A 21,124-nucleotide genomic window follows, 5' to 3' on the forward strand; every position below is an offset into this window, starting at 1 on the left:
AAAACAAAGAGAAAAGAAAAAGAAAAGAAGCAGCAGCGGTCAGCGTGGTTAGGGGTAATTTCTCTCTCGCGCGCGCCCGGTTCCTAATGTTTGTTGAGGACAATTCGAACCCCGATGGCCGATAGGACGGGATCTGGTTCCAACTCGGTCCCGTAGAAACCCTAGGGTTCCGTTTGCCTAAGTGGTAGTAGTTTTAGGCTTATATATATATATATAGGGGGTTGGGAGCCATCCCTTCCATTCCATCCCGGGAACGGGCAGCACAAGAAGGAAAGACAGCGACCAATCCTCACTCGCTCCGTTAATCATTCTTAGTTTTCGCTTCTCCTCCTCCTGCTTGGTTGAGTTCATATCTTGCTGGGTGGGGAGTGGGGAGTATATATTGGACAGAGAAAGATATATATATATATATAGAGAGAGAGAGAGAGAGAGAGAGAGAGAGAGAGAGAGAGAGGCGGCGGGCGAAGGGAGAGGGGCGAGAGATGGGGATGATATCGCTCGATGGTGTTCGGGAAAAGAACGTGATGCAGCTTAAGAAGCTCAACACCGCTCTCTTCCCCGTTCGCTACGACGATAAGTACTACGCCGACGCCCTCTCCTCCGGCCCCTTCACCAAGCTCGGTCCGTTCCTCTTCGTCTTCATCTTTCTTCTTCTTCTTCTTCTTCTTCGTATCTCATTGGGTTTAATGTCGATGGTGATCTTCTTCGTGCGTGCTTGGTTGTTGCTTGCGATCGATCCATCGATCTTGACAAGTGGGCTTGTACGTGGGTTTTTTTGTTCTTGATGTATATCTGATTCGGAGATTTGGCTTTTGTCTTTTTTTTAAAAAAATCTACAATTGATCTTTCTTTAATGTTTGGCTTAATCCTTTACATTCTTCGTGAGCTTTCCTACGTTATTTTTACTAGGGTTTTTCTACCTAGTGAGATGCTGCTGTTTTGGAGGGCATAAAAGTGTGCTATACACGTGTGGATTGGGGTTCTGATTGTACGAATTAGCTTTTAGTAATTCACTCGAGAGGGTTTAGGATTTAGGCTTTTAGGTCTTATTATTTGAGAAAACTTGTTTGCTGGAATAGTATTTGTGATGAGGACTGCAAGATGGGATGAAGCTTGACATTTGCCTGGTTTTTGATTTTGCTACGCAGGTTTTGTGGTTGATTTTGTTTTTGTCTTTTTTGGATGATTGTTTATGTGAGCATTTTGGATATTTTGGTGCTTTGGACGATTCTCACTTACTACCAGAGACTGAGTAGTTAATTGGTTTTCCCCCTTTTGTTTGTGCTTAGTGTAGATTCTTTTTCTTACTGTGTATTAACATAATAGTTGGCTCAATGATTCATGGTTGTGATTTGTTGTCCTGTCTCTGCATGTGCTTTGTAAGTCGCCTTGGTTTTCTTAATTTAGTTCTGTTATTATTATGTGATTACTGTTACGTTGTGTCCGTTAGAATTGTGCATTCAAAAAAAAATGAAGATGTGTCAATTAAAATTTTTTAGAATTAGATTTGATGGTTGACAAATTGTTTGCCAAAATTTTTAAGAAGCTCTCTTTTTTGAACTGAGGAGCAGTCAAATTAGTGAATATAGTTACTATATTCACCAATAGATAATTGACTTTATGCGATGGTACCATTATTTGGACGTGACATTTCTAGTTTATACATTTGCTATGTAATTCTTCAATATTAACATATAGGTGTACGAAGTACACACTCTGATTATGTTTTTCTTTTGTCTTTTTGTTGCTCGAGCATCATTTACTTTTTTTGAGTGAGCTCTAGACTGGAATTATGACTTGTGCTGTTTAACGATGTATTTGTTTCAAGTCATAAATATATTATCTTGTCTTTGCCCACCAAAGAACAGTATCTTTCAATACAGATCTTGATATAATTATGTATTTGTATACATTTTATTATGGCTTACTTTTTGAGATGCAGCATTCCTACAAAATTTATAATGCATTACGTGTATGTTTGGTCTAATACTACTTTAAAATGATGTTGATTTGGCAAGTTTAATGCCCTAGGCAATTTTTAATTTCAATTGATATCAATGTTGTAGTAACCTGCTGATATCATGGTACAGTTACGAAGACATTTTCATGGATTTTCAGTTTCAGTTGTTGCCATTGAAATGTTAGTATTTATCTTTAAATTTTGCAGATGTCCTAGTTAGCTGACATAGTTCTATTTTTCTGTAGCTTATTACAGTGACATTTGTGTCGGTTCAATTGCATGTCGCCTTGAGAAAAAGGGAGGGGGCATCCGCGTTTATATTATGACACTGGGAGTTTTGGCACCATACCGTGGACTAGGAATTGGTAAGCATATGGATTCCTCTTGGACTATCTCTGTTGTCTGCAGAATGCTGTTGGGTTTCTTTTGTTTTATAGATTTGTCCATGTTGTCATCTTGCCCTGATTTCTATCTAATAAAATATGCAGACATAATGTACATGTATATTTGGTAGAATCTTTTTTTATTTTTATCATTTGTAAAAAAAACATCCATTGCCCTTCCATTACATTTGAAATCTAAGTGAATGATAGCTGTTTTCAACTTCTTCCCTTAATAAACATTACAGTTAAGCTTCCTTGTGCTGACTAAAGATTGAATATCTCAAGTTATGATAATTTTTTCCTGAAGAATGCATAAATCATGTTACAAAGTGATATTTCAGTTCTCTGGAACTGTGTCTCTCCATATCCATTCTCATATGATGAAAAATCTGCTCCTCTAGCTGGATTGTATCGTGTTTTTTCGGCTTTGAAGACTTTTATTACTCTGCAGTTAGTCCCAATTTCACATGTATTTTAGATGGAGGGCGTTTTAGTTAACTAGTTCATAGAATAGCCTCTACTTCCAAACTATCTTTATCAATGCTGACATTTGGAAGTTATGAATTTGAGAATATTGTCCAACTTAGAACTGTTGCTTGTTTTTTGCAGGTACAAAATTGTTAACTCATGTACTGGATCTTTGTGCCAGGGAGAACATATATGAGATCTACTTGCAAGTGCAAACAAACAATGATGATGCCATTGCCTTCTATAAGAACTTTGGGTTTGAAATCACAGATACGATACAAAATTACTATACGAACATCACTCCACCTGATTGCCATGTTCTCAGTAAGGTTATTGATCAAAATGATCCAAAGAAATAAGTGTCCTCCCGGGCTTGTGCTGTAAAAAACTCACATGGTTAAGAGGCCTAACAATTTGGCTTTGAGGATCGGCTAATTGAAATCATATGCAAATCAGTGATTATTTTGATTATAGGCTTCTCTTTCCGAACATGGAGATGCTAGGATTCTACATCAAGTTGCTTTTACTGTTTCCGAGCATTTTTGCTTGTGGCTACTGTTATTCAGATGACTGGAAGATGGTAGTTTTGTAAGAGATCTTTCAAATGTGTTTGGTTGCAACAACCATTTCCAACTACTCGAGGCTCATATTCATCTGAGTGGTGCTAACATATCTGGCTATTTATCAAAAGTGTACTCTGAGCCTCCATATTTTCGACTATTTTAGGCTCAGATCAGATGCCTCGCAGAGGCCCATGAGGGATATGTAATTTTCGATCGAAGGATACATCTCTTAGCAGTGGCGTTCCGTGCTGTTTGACTAACAGATCTTAAGCGTTTCCCTATCACTAGTTGCCCCATGTCGGACGTAAGGAAGATGGTTTTCTTCACTTTGAGAGAGAGCTGTTGAGCTATTGCTTCATTCATGTGGCTGAGGAAACAACAAACCAAGCCTTATTGCGTGCCTCCCACATTCAAAAGAATTAAAATGAGAAAAAAAAAAAATCCCACATATCAAGCTCTTTCCTAATAAGAGCTAACAAAGGGGAACTGACATGTTATCAATCCTCGAGCAGAACTGAGATCAGAATTAGAAATGCACATGAGCTCCGAAGAATGACATGGAGATGATGTTGATTACCAAGTTGCTAAGAACCAAGATGCGTCGCAGCCGTATAAATGGAGGCATTAGCCGCTACAAATATAAACTAGGCCGCACAACCCCAATAAGTTGCTTTCTCCCTGCAACTTCTCCATGAGATGCGTGGCACAGTAGCACATCAACTGCAAATTACCAAATTTAATGTGCGTGGCATAGCCGATAGGCAACGAAACTTCCGTGATTCAGTGTTATGTACATTCTTTCCTCAATGTATTGTTTAACTATTTCTTTTGAGGTCTCTGAGATGAGAGCTGAATATTTTCCTCAGAGGGAGGATGTGATCTTGCAGAATCAAGCCCACAGGTTTCTACATACTAGTGACCGGCACTGCTGTAAGTACAAAGTCTTTGTTTAAAAAAACTTCTTCCAAATCTGCTGGGATGTCAATCGTGTCTCAAGGCTGATGCGTTAACCTCCTGTGTAGGAACTGATAGATCGATCACAAGAATGGAACCGAACAGGTAAAATTTTCATTGATTTAAAACATTCGAGAGATAAAACCATTGTAGAATATTTCACATATTGATGCATGGGCAGACAATTCATTAAAAACATACTGATCATTCTGCAGACTGTATGGGAGGCCAAGAAAGGCGATCTTGCTGTGCAGGTTAGAGTTCTTTGTTGCAGCCCCCAACCATTCACAGTTTGAACCAACTCAATGTGCCAGCTATTTTGTTAAACCATAGACCATAAGACATATCCCTTAATTATGAGATTCTATATCGACTTCCTAGCCAATGCAAAGACCTCTTAATTGCGAGGTGCTTCAAATCAGTTCTTGCTGCCTCTCTCCCAATCTTCTTTTTTTTTTGGGGGCTTCTCCTTCGTTGACCCTTCAGCCTATATATAGGGCACATCCATCTATTACTGTAGGTGTCAATTCTCTCCATCTACGTTGGTAGCACTAATCCACTTCAGCATGCTTCTTGTTTTGCAGCTTATTCCATGCTTGATGCCTTTTTTAACTTTCCAACATCTGGGTATATAAAATAAAGCTGGACTTATAAATGTATCATGTGTCCTTTCAGGTCTCCACAATCTTCAATGATCACAAAACAGTCTAGAGTCACATTTCAGTTTTCTCTGTTACTTGGATTTTATTTGACTTTCGTATCTTCAAGTGACTATGCAATTTGCGGACTACTCGAAAGCATGTATTAGTATTTAGAAGTCTTCATTTTTTTTTTTCTGGGTACATTCTTGGTCTTTGATATAGCGTGAGTTGGATGACAGGTGTTAAAGACACCAATCGAACAACCTGTATTTAGTTTGTACACCTATATTATGTTTGCTTTATACCATGTATATGCTGTGTTGTATATAGGTGTCTTTGATCGGACTTGGACTTAGCAGATGCAATTTTTGAAGAGGCTAAGTTCAAGGGCTATCAATGAGAAGTAGAAAAATGAATCACAAGTGACCTCATGGCCGACCTATTAATGCCTCCAGCATTGTGGGGAATTGTGTATCTCATCTTGTTTATTATTGCTGCTTATTGGTTAATCGCTTGTTTCACTCTCACTTTGTAGATTACTTCAGCTTGGCTATATGTGTAACTTCAAAGTTTGCTTTTTGTGGAAAAATATCTGTAACAATATACACACACCATGACATGATTGTGACTAGTTGTTCCCAAACATTTCAATGGCCATTGACAATCCCATAGACATGGGCTGGCTAATTATCTGTATCACTATTCACAAAGAACTTGAGACGAAATTTGTGAAATAATGATAGCTCAATACTATCCAGAATATATCATTGATATGGGGCAACATCCTTCTTTTTGCTAAGTCCTATAATAGTTTTAAGTGCATTTCTAACTTTATAGGATTTAAGTTATGTAATATCTCCATCAAGCATGCAAACTTTATTTGCTCTGATATATATTATCCTTTTCTTATTGATACCCTTACTTTTCACAGGAAATTTGAGGTTGACTTTCTTCTTCTTGCTGGTTATTTGAAACTTATGCCCGTTAAATTGGTTCGGGCATATCCAAGATCTATATTAGACATTCTTCTCTCTCTTCTTGGGTCTAGGTGGGGTAACAGTTTCTTATCCTTTCACTATTGGAATGTGAAATCTACATGCACAAATTTTGCAGTTCCCCTTCAATTTTCTCGATATATAATGAGCATGATACTGGTTAAAGACATGGGCATTTTGGCATAATCAAGCTTAACACCAGGCATTTTTAGTAAGCTTATTAGTTCATGCCCTTATGTCATCCTTTCAACTGCAAGATTGGAGGTGGTTAAATCTCATAGTGCTGGTGAATTAGGATTTCCCCAAGGGTCGCATGTCCTTGCTTAGCAATGAAAGATTCTAGGCTGGGGTTTGGGCGGTGTATCTCCAAGAATCTGGCTCTGGATAATTGTAGTCTGCATGGTCTCCGACTTTCAAAAAGTACAAACCTTCAATGGTGCTGTCATATACGCCAGTTGAACTGCTGCAGATAAATTGTTTTATCTGCATTATTAACTTATTTTCATAGTAAAATTTGCATTGTAAGCTTCATAGATAGCGAAGGTAAGATTCTCAAACTTGAATTCAGTATTATAAATTTATTCAAAGAGACCATGAAGATCATATTCTAGCAATAAAATTAGGTCACACCTGCGCTATGCTAGTTAATTTTAGGGTTGACAATATAAGCAATGTTGTGGAATTATGGTCAGCCAAGTAGCAGGCCCATAGTTTATTGTAAATCACAAAAATCTGAGTCTCGTCCCATATTCATAGGCTTTTTTAAATGGCAAATAGTTGTTATTTGGGTGGAGCAGGCTGTGATTTTGGCATGAGATTTTCCAACAGGTGCTTCAAGTTGTTCACCTTATAAGGAACATAAGATATTTATTTTATTTTGGGGAGAATTCATATGCCAGGGTGATATGAGAGTTCTTCCCTATAAGTTGACCTTTATATATGCTAGGATCAATGACGGATGGCTGCCATTTGGCTTACATGTGTGGTCAACTTTGTTTTGAAGTAAATCTAGAATCAACTTTGTACAGTGTCCTCTCTCAGCAGAGTGTTTTTGTACAATTTGATCTTCAATAACCAGTATTTGCCTTTTTCCAGTCTCCAATTAAAGGTATATGTACTGCATTTTTTTTCCTCCTCTCTAAATTCTAATGGTGAGATTATGTCATCACACTTGCAGATATTCTGGCCCCATGGTTCATTTTATAGATGAGCACTATGTTTCTGGCCATATCCTTGCTCGGAGGGTTGTGCCCGTGTTATCAAGTTTCACCGCAGAGCAGTTGGCTGCAAGAGTCCATCAGGTATTCCACCTATTTACTTGGTACTGTTCTAACTCAAGTTTCTGGTTTTGTGTTCAAATGCATTCCTGGAAACGAATTGCAGTTTCCCCGTAGCTCCATTTTTTGAATGCGATTTCCTAATTTGGATTTAGAGAGGATGAAGTAATTTCTTAGATAATGCCAGTGCAGTCAGGGGTTATGTTTCATACAAAATTCTAAAATTCTTGCATTTCAGGAGCATTCCGAATCATTTTTTTTTCCTTCGGCCAAAATCTCTAAGTGAAGTGGTCGTATTGGGGCCTGGATTTTGTTGTTCCTTCCCTACCAGGGTCAGAGGACTATTAATCTTTTCTCCAATTTTGAGCAATTATCGCTAACATTTTTCTTCCTGGGGCTATTATGTTTTGGTTTGCTCCTATACGAGTGCCTCAATACCCACTTCATTTTGCTTCAATCACGAGGGCCACATGACACGGGCATGGCCCAGCTCCAGGGCCACATGAGCGCGGCGTCCTCGTCACCACCCTGGTCAACGCCTGTCTCCCCTACGCCGCCATCCAACGCTTCCACGCCACCGGCAACCCCGACGGCTGCGAGAACCTCGATCTCTTCGTCAAATCCTCCGTCGCCCGCTTCGCCTTCCCGTGCTGCCACCCCGTCCAGCGCCACGGCATCCATGAGGCAGTCTCCCCACGAGCTGGAGCCGTTACTGGTGCCCGGCTTCGGCTTGCCTCGTCATCGCCGGGTGGTGGTCTCCAGAAGCTCCAACGCGACGCGCTGGAAGCGGAGTCTGCCGCCGAAGGGAGATGGTACTCAACAGCTTCTTCGATGGCGTCGAGCCATGGTGCATCGAGGCCAACCGAGACGTCGACGGGGCGGGCCAGCTGGGACCAACGCCGGTTCCTGAGTTGGCTCGACTCAATGAAGCCCAGGTCCGTGGTCTATGTTAGCTTTCCATGAGAAGGCGAGCAAGGCGATCGAAATTGGCGGACCGTCCTCCGTGAACTCGACTGGAATAAACGGGCTATATTTCGCAGTATGCTTAACCGGATGCGGATTAAATTCAACTGCATTATTCATTAGCCTTTCCACCATCTTAATTAGATTCTTTTGCTCTATTCATAATCTTCATACGGCAAAGAAATATTCTGTGTGAATTCAGAAAATTGATTTTGGAGTGCTACGCCATGATCTTGTCTGCTTTTTTCCCCTTTTCCTTTGAGCTTTCATCCATCTCCGCCAGGGAAGGATATATGGCACGATTTAATCGAAGATGGAGCATAGGGATGTCCTTGTTAACCAAAATAACGTGTATATACGTAAGAAGGGTAAAAGAACATTTGATATCTTAGCCAAAAAACCCCGCCATGTATTATGATAGTGTCCGACCTTGCGAGCGACAAACAAACAAAAGGAGCACTGGGGCATTAGTCAATGATAAACACTTTCCCACTCCCTAACAAGAGAGATACCTGGAGAGCCCTCTTTCCACCTGATCTCATTCAAGGACTTGACAGCAACGAGTTCCAGAACTCTCAAGAGATGAAGAGACGTCGTCTCTTGTATGGGCTGTTCTGCAAGCCATGAAACTTATTAGATGAAATCACCAGGAAAGAAACAGCAAAAGTAGACCACCCAGGCTCCGGTAAGATAGTTCTCTAGCACAAAAATAAAGTTTTTAAAACAAAGGTAGCCTGCTGGACCTTGCAATATTTATTTTGAAATATTATATTCCTTCATCTATTTGCTTTGTATTAACAGCTTTTGATGGTGGGGCATATCAATACAGATAAGCAAAGAGTAAACTGTTTTATCCGCAAGAGTGGTGCACTGATGATAGAAAGGCAGAACCTGGCTACAGCCAGCTTACAAGGTTACTAAAATTAAAAGATGAACGAATGCAAATGGATTACAGAAGTATGTTCATTTGCTTGAACTAATACACAAAATACAACCACAGTAACAAAAAAACAAAAAAAATCCTCGTATGTCTTCTCCGGATCTCTTCCAATGATGTCTGTCCTGAAATCTAGACCTAAACTGCTCCTACAGTTAGAGTGAAAACATAGAGTTTCAGTATGACAGCAAGAGCCAATTGCAACAAAAATATTCCAGCAACAATGAAGAACCATCTCTCGCCAGCTGATTTAATGTGGGTCCGGAGGTTAAGAGCAACGAAAGTTGCTGACATAAACCCTGCAACACCAACAATCACCCATCTGAAGATCTCTACTGGTACAATGGAGAGGCACTGTCACAATGCAAAATGTTCCAGTCAGATTCGCCAAAACAACCAAATCATGGAGATGTTGACCGAGAAACTAAACAGATCTCATACAACCAAAATTAAATATAAATAGTCTACCAGAGAGACAAACACAAACAAAATAATGAAACAGGTTTCCAGCTTAACAGCCAAAATATACATACCAGTTAGATTCACCACATATACATACATACGTACATACATACTAGTTAGATTCGCCAAAACCAACCAAATCATGGAGATGTTAGCTGAGAAACTAAACAGATATCATACAACCAAAATTAAATTTAAATAGTTCCACCAGAGAGACAAACATAAACAAAAGAATGAACAAGTTTCCAGCTTAACAGGCAATACATACATACGTACGATTCAGTCATGTTGGAAATCTAATGTCTAGCAGAACAATTTGCAAATTTCATACATGCAGGAGGACATAAGTGGTTCCTAGGGCTTTTCAATCAAGCCTGATGGAATGATCCATGTCAAGATGTTTGAATTCTGTTCAAAACCAAGAGGGTTCAAAACACATTTCTTCCAATAGCTTCCAGGAACTGAATTTTCTAATTTCAGGGTAAAATATTCTTTTGGTTATGACCAAATTTATAGAGAATAGCTGAAATTAAACAAATGATGTGTCTAAAACCCCAAGTTGACCAAAACAATCCCTCAAATAGAAGCCTTGTATCTTGATCTCACCCTGCATGGTAACATCACATTTTAAGGAACTCAATTCCCCGAAATGCATGTAGTGTATAGGAATACAAGGAAGATAAAAAAGTTAGCAAGCATGCGAACCAGAAAAGTACCGTTTTCAACCATAAATGAAAAAAAAAACATGTAAGAACCTATTTTAAGACAGCTTCAAATTACAGCATTCAGCCATGAGATCTAACTAACAAAAAGCCTTGTCATACTTTACAATCAGTTCTGAACCAACTATTAGCCCTGCATCATATGTCATGTCCAGGAAACGTTCAAGAAAGGGAAAAGCCTCCTCCACGAAAACTCAAAGGGCCAGTTGGTTGGTAGGCAAATCAACCTTTCTTGATGCATTAAATGCAAGAAGTCCATGACAAATGATTAAGGCCCTATTTGGCAAAGCTTTTGGAGAGCCAGAAAGCATTCTCTATAACCCTCCAAAAGTACTGTTGGATGGTATGGTGATGTTTGGTAAAAATTTGGAAGCTATTTTGGTTTTGCCAAAAAGCTGAAAAAGATCTACTTGGGAAAAGCTCCATTTTAGAGCTTCTCCCCAAAAATGCTTTCTACCAGATGTTGGAAAGCTATTTTAGATTTAATAAAAATTTTGTTGTGACCAAAATGCCCATGAACAAATATATACTTGATATGATATTCTATTATATTATATTATACCATATTATATCATATATATTATGACACTATAAATATATTATATTATATCATATCATATCATATTATATTACATTATATTATTACACTATTATATTACATTAGATTACTATAATAATATAATAATACATTACTAATTATATTATATTACAATAATATATTGCATTATAGTATATTATAATAATATTATACTATGTAGTAATATTTTAATATATAATAATAAATTCTTATAGTATATTATATCATCTCTTTTCATATTATTTTATTATACACTATACTATATAATATTAATGTACATTATAATTAAAATAATTCTATCTTATAATATAATATTAGAATAGATTATAATTATATACTATGTAATATTATTATGTAATAGTATTATTATATAACATTATTGTGTTACATTACAATATTATCTTATATTCCAAAAATATATCACAATATATTACATTACCATAATATTATACTATGTAATAATATTTTAATATATAATAATATGTAATATTACACTGTATTATACTCTACTATGCAATAGTATGTAATGTCCTTTATCATTATTTTGTCATACCAAAAGCACTTTATCAGTTTGGTTACCAAACAAACATTAAAGTGCCACAGCACTTCACGAATATAGTTACCAAACAGCAAATGACCTTTTGTAAAAGCTCTACTTCTCAAAAGCTCTACTTCCAAATGCTTTAAAGGCTCTACTACTAATAGCAATCCAAGACAAGGCCTAAATAGATGCACTAAATTGATTAATTTAAGCCAACAAACTCAACAAAATGCATATTTTGCCAATCTATGCCTATTCGATCTCATAATCCAAGGATGCTGTTTTACAAAATAAATTGTTCACTGAGCAAGAGGATGAGAAGGTAGACACAAAGGACATTGCTGTCTGCTTATATGATGAACTCGTTCTATGTAACTAAATTTGTAGAACTTACCAGGGCAGGAATGAATATGAATAGAGAGTATCCATATAGGCACCACAGTTGAACAAGCCCGGATGGTGCTGAGAAGTACTTGAGAATGATGTACAGTCCAAGAGGGACAAAAGTAACATAGCCATAAAACAAACCAGCGGACCATGTGACCAGGTTAATGTCATAGTTCCACTCTTTGTTCTCCAATTTGTGTGCCAAGTATGTAACAAATGTGCCAATAGCTGCTGCTACAAATATCAAAGTAGTGCAGATCCAGAATGGACCATACCTGCCCAAATCATATGATCAAATTCATTACAGTATATTGTAAGTTATTCAAGAAATTAGGCATGAAGACTAGGATTTGCACCATAAAGTAATGCACCTGTTCTGTATGTAGGCATGAGTCTTCATTAACAAAAGAAGGAATTAAACATGATCAAAAAATGAAGCAATTCAAACAGAAAGTGTTATTACAATATTATGAATCACACATTCAACTCTAGAACCTGCATGCTGCAATTTACAGAATCATTTGAGAAATTTTGAACCAAAAGATAAGTTGATGCGCTAGCTTTCTTAGTTCAGGCATATGCACATGTGACAATTATATGAAACTGAGAGATGCAAACATCTGTATAATTCACTTGTGAAGCCAAATAATGACTGGTGCCATCGCCAATGATGTAAGAGTTCCATCATGAAAAACTTACCCTGGATAGGATCAAGTGGCAAAGGAGGATTCATAGCCAAACCCAAATTGACGGTAAAAGAATTGTGTTTATACTTACACATCATCTATGATTTTCTTGATTATTTTCCTGCTTCCTAAAAATAAATTATCATTATTTTATTTCAGATATTTTTCTGTTGAATTGGAAAAACAGAGTTGCGTATTGAGTAACAAATTTATGTGAAAATGCTAAGCATTACTGGTATAAGATTACTTGCTTTCCCCTTTTCAGTTTTCTAAAGCCTTTTTGTAACTCCAATATAGAGAATGAACTTGCCTCCTTTTGTTTACTGTTCGTATTATTGATATGGAGTAATGGAGAAACAAAGATCAATGTACAATGAAAAAAGGCATAAGACAAGCACATTACAAAAGCAAGGTACATGGGCAATCCCTCATCATTTTCAAATATCAAAAAATCAACCACATTTGTATGCCATACACATATGCATGTGCATATATGTGTCTTCAGTTTTAATTAGTTATAAATTATTCCCAAATACTCTAATATGGATAAACATACACACATGGACTTTGCTCCTATCCAAATGAAAGGGCATCTACTCTTCTCGAGTCCAAGATTAACAAGGGGCCAACCAAATTACAGATCTAGACTGTTGATTATGACCTATACTATTAAAAATGCTTAGAAACCACAAATCATGTGTTTTGCTAGTCTTAATCTGCATCAAGCAGGTTAAAAAAAGGTTAAAATAATGTGAGACCATGTTTTGCTATCATCACTAGAATCCGTTGATTTTCAATCTATATTATATTTTAATGTGTGTAGATCATAATTGATAAGATGGATTCTCAATCTAAATATTTTATCATATATTTTAGCACAATAATACAATGAAAACCGCCTATTTTTGTGTCCACATGATTAGAGACCACTAAAATATGTGAGTTTTGAGTTTAAGGTATCTTTAGCGGTATAGATCACAATCAATAGTGTGAAGTTTTAATTTGGACATTCCATTTTGCTGTGGATTTGAAAGGAAAATAAAACCTCTCCTCTTGAGGGGAGTGTAATCCATCCCTATATGTGTGTGTGTGTGTAATATTAAAAGGACAAATCTTTTGCTGGCTTTTACAGTTGATGTGGAAATGTTATCATCAGTAATATAAGACTGTCGTGGAAAAAAGAGAAGTACTAAAATGAAAAGGATAGGCAGGAGAACGAGCATGACAAGAGCACGGTCGACAGATCAATGGCTCGTCCTATATCATTATCAGGCAGCAGAACTTCAATATATATTTTTCTACTTAGCTTTAGCTTCCTTACCAAGTTTTTCTGCAAAGCCAAGGAAAGTGGGTTCCTTCTTAGTGAGATTTAAAGATAAGTATTCAAGACATGGGATTCTGAGGAAAACCTTATGATGAAATTTTGTAGTAGACAAAGATACAAACATTACTTAACACTTTTCACTTCAACACAGCCAGAAGAGAAGACCTAATGCAGCTTCAATTATGATAAATCTTGCAGTTCAGTGCTCAGCAGAAAACATGTGTCATCAATCAAGAAGAAGATTTAGAAGTTAAGCTGGAAATTGCTAATACCAGTCCAAATGTATAGCAACAATGATTATCTGGGGTCTCTTTGACCTAGTCTGCTATCTACAGTAAATAAATCTTTGTTATTAGTAATTGTTTCTTTAGTTAAAATGAAGTTAAGGCCTTTTTCTTGCTATGTGTTACTCATTGTTTTGCAATGATACAAATCAGTTTGGTTAAATTGGGTCAGCATAAATTAGAAAAGACTTGTGAGACTGGTGCCACAAGCAATTTCAGGATGGGCTAGGACTTGGCAGAACCTGGAAAAATTGCTAGGACTCAAAATCTCATATTGAAATTTACAGTGATTTTGAGCCACAAAAAACTAAGGTCAGATAAATTGACTTTGACTAGTTCTAGTCTCTATGATGAAATAGAAGTCCTAATGCAAGTTTACCTAACAAAAAAATGGTCACGAAACTTAATGCATGAAATGTTGCTATAATTTGATATGCAACTGTTAGTTGTGGCACAACTGTGAATTTAGACTTAGCTAGCTCTGAATGAGGTTATGATTTATCAAAATTAGAAATTTACACTGCATCAATAACTCTGAAGACTGGTACACCTCAAAAAGACAACACGTTTGAACCATACAAACTGATAACCAAAAGCAAGTTCATACAGGAGGCATGTTTTACATGATTAACATAAATCAATCAGATGTGATACTTGTATTCTTGTTAATGCCTTCAACTATGTAGAAGGCCATGTCATCTCAATGGCTCCTGTTGACCAGAGTCTGCCTCCTAGATTTTGTCACTACCTCTTGAGGAAGTCCTCCAAAATGCATTTCTAAAAACATAAATCCTTGATATGAAATTCATCTACACAAAATGAAAATGATCTTTTATCCCACGGTACAAAGGAAAAGACCATCTACTGTCCTTCAGGAAGATCTTGTCGTGTTCCCCAAACCCAAATGTAGCTGTAAAAATTGGATAACAAGGAGAAACCAATAATATGTGGATGTATGGTATAGGAATGGGGCTTGTATTGGTCCACAGCCTTTTGTGCTAGTTTCTAGGCTCAAAGATCTTGTATATAGGAGTGTTTGATATAAACAAACAGGTGAGTGACTTTGGCAGAATAATACAGCCAATTACAGAAAACTTTTAGTCAGGTTATGGTAGCCCGAGTCCCTATTCTCCAAATTAAAAATTGAACCACACCAAACTTCTTCAACCTCTGTGCGTAAAAATCTACGAAGGAGAAGAAAAATATTGCTGCAGAGACAAAAAAAAATAGTTACAGAGACTGCACATTTACTGAACAATATTGCTACAGATAAAGCTCAATTTTTTTTCACCTGAATTTTTTCATCTGCCAAGTTTGCTCATTTTTTTCACAATTTTTTTCATCTTTCAATTTTGCACCCAATAGCAAGCCAGCATTTCTCAATCACATATTTCTTGCTGGTCACAATTCATTTATGTTTCTCAATCGATTTCTACTAATATGTTGCAGTCCTTACATCAAATTCAGAAGACCACCCAATTCACGGTAGTGACAAACTTAGGGATGTTCACGTCTCAGTGCTGACATGTCTCGTCAATTCCAAGAACTGGATAAGAATGAATTGCAATACTAATGTATTGATAACATACGAAATGCAAGTAATCCATAACCAATCAAGAATCATATGCCCGTAGGAAGATTAAAAGACTAGGAGACAATCGGAGAGCTTTTCCCAACAAGCAGTCATTACCACGACATGCCCTAAAGAGCTACATTAGATTGAAAACTCGCAGGTAATATGGGTAATAATGAAGTAGTAGATCATGTGGAGATGAGATGAGGAATATACAAGTCCGGATTTTCAGCCGTCTTCTCGGTGAAACTCCCTTTGAAGGGGAAGAGAGAGTCTCTTATCCTCTCCAGAACATCCGACGTGTCAACATCGAAGTAGGGCTTGTAAGCTCCCACCGTGAATTTGTGCATCCATCCCGCTGGTTGCGACTCATCGGAGCTCCCCCGAGCCGGCTTCGAGAACGTATCTGTCAAGAATGCAAATCCAGATCAGACAACAATTTAGAAACCACAGAAAACACGAATCAAAGATGAAACAGGTACCGAATCAAAATATCAAAAGCAACAAAGATGATTTCATGGAGATGGATCTGGTACCGTCGGCATCGGAAGGGGGACGGAAGACGGCGGAGATTTTGCCCTGGGCCTCCGAAGGTGGAAACGTCTGGAGATTGGACTCTGTAGCGCATCGAATCAAGCATCAGTGATCCCACCCAAGAAACAAAACAACATCAGATCTGAAAACTCTAAAAAAGCCGAATTCTAACCCTAACCCCAACCTGCGAATTTGACGGTGACCTGATCCGGACCGGAGACGGCCTGCAAGAAGACGAAGAAGGGGATGGGAGTGAGAATAGATAAATAAGCGAGATGAGAGAGAGAGGAGAGGGAGACGGTGGCATACCGGAACGGATCCGGGGACCTTCTGGTTGTCGATGGAGGTGTAGCCACCGCCCGACATCATCTTCTTTCACCTTGTTTTTTCCACCACCGGCGGTGGAGGAGCTTTCTACGCCTCTCCCGCAGACACCCACGCGGAGCGTACAGAGGTCCAAAAGTTCCGTTTTTTAACAAGAGGTTAAACGTTTTACGGGCAGCGGCGGACGCGGCCCACGGGGTTGGTTGTTCTTGGTCCGCTCCGAATTTTAGAGAAAGCAGGAGCTCAGAGACCCGAATTTCGCATCTGCGAATTAGCGAACCCGCATGGCCCGAATTTTGCACTGTTTCCGCCTGTTTGTTGCCCTGCCCAGCGGCCACAAGGCATCCTTTTATTCTTCACCAGAGTAAATTACTCTATTCCTCGAGATTTGCAAGAATTATAGATTCCCACCTACCATCTGCAAGAAATATAGATTCTACTGAGGTTGTGCAAGAAAACAAACCAAACCATAAAACCAATTTGAACTTGTTATTTTAGTTTTGTTTAAGTCAAGTTTTCATATCCACTTTGGTTTTGATTTGGAAATTCTTCAAACTGAAAAATTATTTTGATTTTAGCTTAAATTTTAAAAATCAATTTATACTGAACCAACTCATATATACATGCATGCATACATAAATACATATTTAAACCGAACCAACTTATATATACATACATACATAAATACATGCACGCATATATGTGTGTGTGTGTGGTTTTAAATATTATAGAAACAATCTAAAATATTCAGGCTTGGAAATCTGATAGACGCATATTTAGCATAATTTATTTAACAGAAGCCCCATTTAGCCTAGTCTTATTCAACCTAATAACCCGAACCGAAGCAAATTTTTTGGATCGATTCCAATCCCTTTTTTCAATGGCCGATTTGGTTTCCTCGTTTCGATTTTAGGAAATCAATTTAAATATGTTTGATTTCAAAAATAACTCGAAACCGATCCGACCCAAATTATATACAACTCTATATCTGTAATACCCCTAAAAAAAAAAAAAAAAAAAAAGATGGACGGGCCGGCCCGAAAAGACCGGGCCCATCCACCCGTTTACAATCGTGCCCTAGGCACGATCGTGGGAGAAAAAAAAAAACGAGAAGAGAGGGGACGGGGGGCGGCGGCGTTAGAGGGGGTGACTCGCCGGAGGAGACCGAGTGCCGGAGAGGCGACGGTTCCGAGATCCGGCTGACCGTGGAGGAAGCCCCAAAGCCCCTTTCCTTCGGTGAAGACCATCCACAAATCGGGAGAAGAGAGGAGTTTGATCCGAGCTCGTTTCCTTTGATTTTCTCGCCGGAAAGGGTCGCCGGAGCACTCCGTCGGACTGAGGTAAGTGTGGTGCCTCTCCTTGCACATCCTTTGCTAGATTTTGGGTTGCGCCGGTTGGGGTTTGGGCGATGAGATCGCCGGAGAAGAGTCCGAAACAGGGAACCCCTGTTTCGGCTTTTCTCCTCCGGATTTTGCCGCCGCCGGCCGCCGGGTTGGCCGGAGCTATGGTCTTGGGGGTTGAATCGGGACTGTGGGTTGGTTGAGAGGGATTTTTAGGGTTTTAGAGGGGATGGGAAGAGGTGGACCGAGATCTCCTTCCTCGTGATTCCACCTCCTTTCCTTCCCCTCGTTGGTTGGTCGCCGGCCGACCACTGTCGCCGGTGGTGCCGCAGTTGATGGCCATCACTGGCCGGCCGTCGTCGCCGAGGATGGGCACCTTGGTGGCTGTGCCATCCTGATCCGAGAAGAGAGGGAGGGACCGGTCCCCCTGTTTTGAGAAGGAGGAAGAGTTTTCTCTCTCCTCTCTTCTCTCTCCTAGGTTCTCTCGCTTGTTTATTAGTTCCTCTCCCTCTACTTGGATTATTTCTCTCTACAATTTCTCTCTCTAGATTGGAGTTTTCTCTCTCTAGTTTGATAAGAGGAGACCATTGTTTGTACAGACTGCTGGATAGTCGTAGGTCAATGGAGGGTTTTGGGTTGTCAGATACTCCGGATAATTTTTAATATTGTCTTGGTTATATAGGAGAACAATCTGTTAACAGACGAAAAGACGCTGAGCAGGGTTCTGCATATCCGGATTTATAGATGGCCATGAGGGCGGGTGATTAGTCTGTCTGAGTTAACAAAGGTAAGAATCCTTGTACGCCAATCCTACATGATATAAATATTTTGCACTATATATATATGTTTGATATGCTATGATCCAGGCAAAACAAAATGGTTTTTATATTTAAATTGTATTTTGATCGTCTTTGCTTGTGATTGGTATAATGATAGATGCATGCATGCGCATAACTTACACCTACATAATTGGACTGATGGATGTGGTGCTCTAAACTAACTATGTGATATTGGTTGCCCCGTCACGAGCTGGAAACGTGACCGTGGTTAGTTTCAAGCCGGAAATAAATATAAAGAAAATGGATGTGTAGATGTAAACTGGATTATATGAAAAGGAACTTTGGGTTTATCTTGTTATTATGGCAGGCCCCGTCACAGGCTGAAAATGTGGTATTTTGGTAGGCCCCCTCACAGGCTAGAAATGTGGAACTATAATGTGCAGGCCCCGCCACAGGCTGAAAATGTGATATTTTGGTAGGCCCCCTCACAGGCTAGAAATGTGGAACTATAATGTGCAGGCCCCGCCACAGGCTGAAAATGTGATATTTTGGTAGGCCCCCTCACAGGCTAGAAATGTGGAACTATAATGTGCAGGCCCCGCCACAGGCTGAAAATGTGATACTTTGGCAGGCCCCATCACAGGCTAGAAATGTGGAACTATAATGTGCAGGCCCCGCCACAGGCTGAAAATGTGATAATTTGGTTGCCCCACCACAGGCTGAGAAATGTGACCGAGATTTGACCCAAAGTCGGAAAGATAATTAAACCGGATCAAGTTGAAGAAAAGACATTGAAACTATAATACATGTTTATGAGCTATCATATGCTATATATTTCTTGTGTGGCTGGACTTTTATTGATGATTGATGTACATACTGGTATCGATTATTTGAGCTTTGATAGCCGGTTTATGACTTCATGATATATGCTTTGACTTGTCGTGGTTTTCAGATTTTTATTATTATTGTGTTGGTGTGGATGTGTAGGGATTCTTACTGGGCTGTAAAGCTCACCCCCTTTTCTTCTTTCTTTTTATCAGAGTTGCAGGATGCTTAGATTTGGATGGGATGGGCGCAGAGTGCAAGTATCAGAGTCATTAGCTAGTTAGTTTGTTTGTCCTTCTTTGATGTCGATGAACATTTGAAGATCTTGTAATTGAACTAATTTGTTTATTTGGATACGTCGGACTTGTCTATTTGAATTATTAAATTAATCGTGGATTTATTGGAATTTTGTTAAACATAGGCCTTGCATGATCTTTAGGGCACTGCTCTAGGGCTCATGCGGCCGGTCGCGTACCGGACCCGGGTGTTGGGTTCGGGGCGTGACAGAGTGGTATCAAAGCTTAAGGTTAAGATATCCTGAGGTTCAAGTTCAGGTGAGTGTGAGTAGGGAATCATGATTAAAAAAAACTATCAGAGACTTGGTTTATAATCACTTAAGATTGTAACAAGAATGATATTATAATCTAATGTTTAAGACCATTAGGGACTGTGGCCTTAGTGGCATCAGAGTTTGAGGTTTAAGATCATTGAAAATTGTGACAAATTGGAATCTGAGCATATATTTAAGATCACTAGGGATTGTGACAGAAATATATCATAGCTTAAGGTTACGATCATTTGGGACATGATAATTAAATTCAGTGCTTAAGGTGTGAGATCACTGGGCATTGTGATAAAATGTATGCATCGGATTTGGTTTTCGATGAGTGTAGAAGGAAAGTATAAATTGTCTGTGATCATGATAAGAGAGGTTAGACCTAAGATAAGTATAGGAAGGTTAACAATGGCATATCGATTATACGATGTTTAGATATTATTTAAATGACCTGAAAATTCAAACTTGATATGGGTTTTGATATGATTGTACTTTTGATTTTGCTACTAATTATTAGAGTGAGATTTGTACGTAGATCTTCCATAGTATTGGAGTGAGCTAAGAAGATTTCATAATATTGAAAGGAACGTTCTTCGAAGTTGAAAATGCATGTGGATTATATCTGATATTGGCATGTTGGATATTGCAAATAGGTCTATTTCCTATTGATGTATTTGATTATTTTGAGACCATAGAGTATGCATATTGATGGAGGAATTCTAATTATTTAAAATTCTCATATTTGGATTGGGCTACTGAATTTTTCTTATAATTGTTGGAGATTATTGGGTGTGTTAACTTGAAATCTTTGTCATTGTAAAATACAAAATTGAGTAGAAATTTCGATTTTGAGATGCTTATGTGAGTTATTATGTGTAGCATTAATCATAGACACTAAGAATTTTGGTGAAAAAGAATTTGGAGGTTAATAGGGTTAATTCCTACTCATAGTGATATTGGCTCAACAGTTCTAACCCATTGAATTTGAAGTAAATTCTGTTGGAAGGAAAATCAATGTAGATTTTCTGATTAAATTGCTAAGGGAATACAAGAATTACCCCTTTAAATT

General features: G+C 38.4%; 2 protein-coding genes across 11 annotated transcripts; one reads left to right on the forward strand and one right to left on the reverse strand.

Annotated features, from left to right (window-relative positions):
* The first annotated feature begins 218 nt into the window (after window positions 1-218).
* On the forward strand, window positions 219-8,425 carry LOC108511315 (uncharacterized). 10 transcript variants are annotated; one of them, XM_089927247.1, is made up of 9 exons: window positions 240-621; window positions 2,206-2,325; window positions 2,953-4,115; window positions 4,241-4,304; window positions 4,397-4,433; window positions 4,544-4,582; window positions 5,901-6,017; window positions 7,142-7,265; window positions 7,480-8,425. In XM_089927247.1, the coding sequence occupies exons 1-3, from the start codon at window positions 483-485 to the stop codon at window positions 3,168-3,170; spliced, it is 477 nt and encodes a 158-aa protein (XP_089783373.1). In that variant the 5' UTR covers window positions 240-482; the 3' UTR covers window positions 3,171-4,115; window positions 4,241-4,304; window positions 4,397-4,433; window positions 4,544-4,582; window positions 5,901-6,017; window positions 7,142-7,265; window positions 7,480-8,425. The 10 variants fall into 10 exon arrangements, with proteins under 10 accessions (XP_089783366.1, XP_089783364.1, XP_089783370.1 ...); XM_089927246.1 differs by having other exon boundaries at window positions 7,142-8,425; XM_089927240.1 differs by lacking the exon at window positions 7,142-7,265 and having other exon boundaries at window positions 219-621; window positions 2,953-4,304; window positions 8,004-8,425.
* A 658-nt stretch (window positions 8,426-9,083) lies between these two features.
* LOC103707077 (uncharacterized) lies at window positions 9,084-16,879 on the reverse strand. The gene is made up of 6 exons (XM_008791433.6): window positions 16,541-16,879; window positions 16,416-16,455; window positions 16,234-16,314; window positions 15,914-16,103; window positions 11,838-12,105; window positions 9,084-9,495 (listed from the first exon to the last, which is right to left on the reverse strand). The coding sequence occupies exons 1-6, from the start codon at window positions 16,598-16,600 to the stop codon at window positions 9,280-9,282; spliced, it is 855 nt and encodes a 284-aa protein (XP_008789655.4). The 5' UTR covers window positions 16,601-16,879; the 3' UTR covers window positions 9,084-9,279.
* Between the last annotated feature and the right edge of the window lie 4,245 nt (window positions 16,880-21,124).

This window comes from Phoenix dactylifera, chromosome 1 (assembly GCF_051530095.1).
Source record: "Phoenix dactylifera cultivar Ajwa chromosome 1, Ajwa_hap1_PhDact_Kaust_v1.1, whole genome shotgun sequence".
Classification (NCBI taxonomy): domain Eukaryota; kingdom Viridiplantae; phylum Streptophyta; class Magnoliopsida; order Arecales; family Arecaceae; genus Phoenix; species Phoenix dactylifera.

Excerpts from the sequence above, each read along its gene's own strand:
- LOC108511315 (XM_089927240.1), top strand. The coding sequence starts at position 483 with ATGGGGATGATATCGCTCGATGGTGTTCGGGAAAAGAACGTGATGCAG. Across the intron at positions 622-2,205 it reads CGGCCCCTTCACCAAGCTCG|CTTATTACAGTGACATTTGT; the intron begins GTCCGTTCCTCT and ends ATTTTTCTGTAG. Across the intron at positions 2,326-2,952 it reads ATACCGTGGACTAGGAATTG|GTACAAAATTGTTAACTCAT; the intron begins GTAAGCATATGG and ends TGTTTTTTGCAG.
- LOC103707077 (XM_008791433.6), bottom strand. The coding sequence starts at position 16,600 with ATGATGTCGGGCGGTGGCTACACCTCCATCGACAACCAGAAGGTCCCC. Across the intron at positions 12,106-15,913 it reads ACGGCTGAAAATCCGGACTT|GTATGGTCCATTCTGGATCT; the intron begins GTATATTCCTCA and ends TGATTTGGGCAG. Across the intron at positions 9,496-11,837 it reads TCATATTCATTCCTGCCCTG|TGCCTCTCCATTGTACCAGT; the intron begins GTAAGTTCTACA and ends GCATTGTGACAG.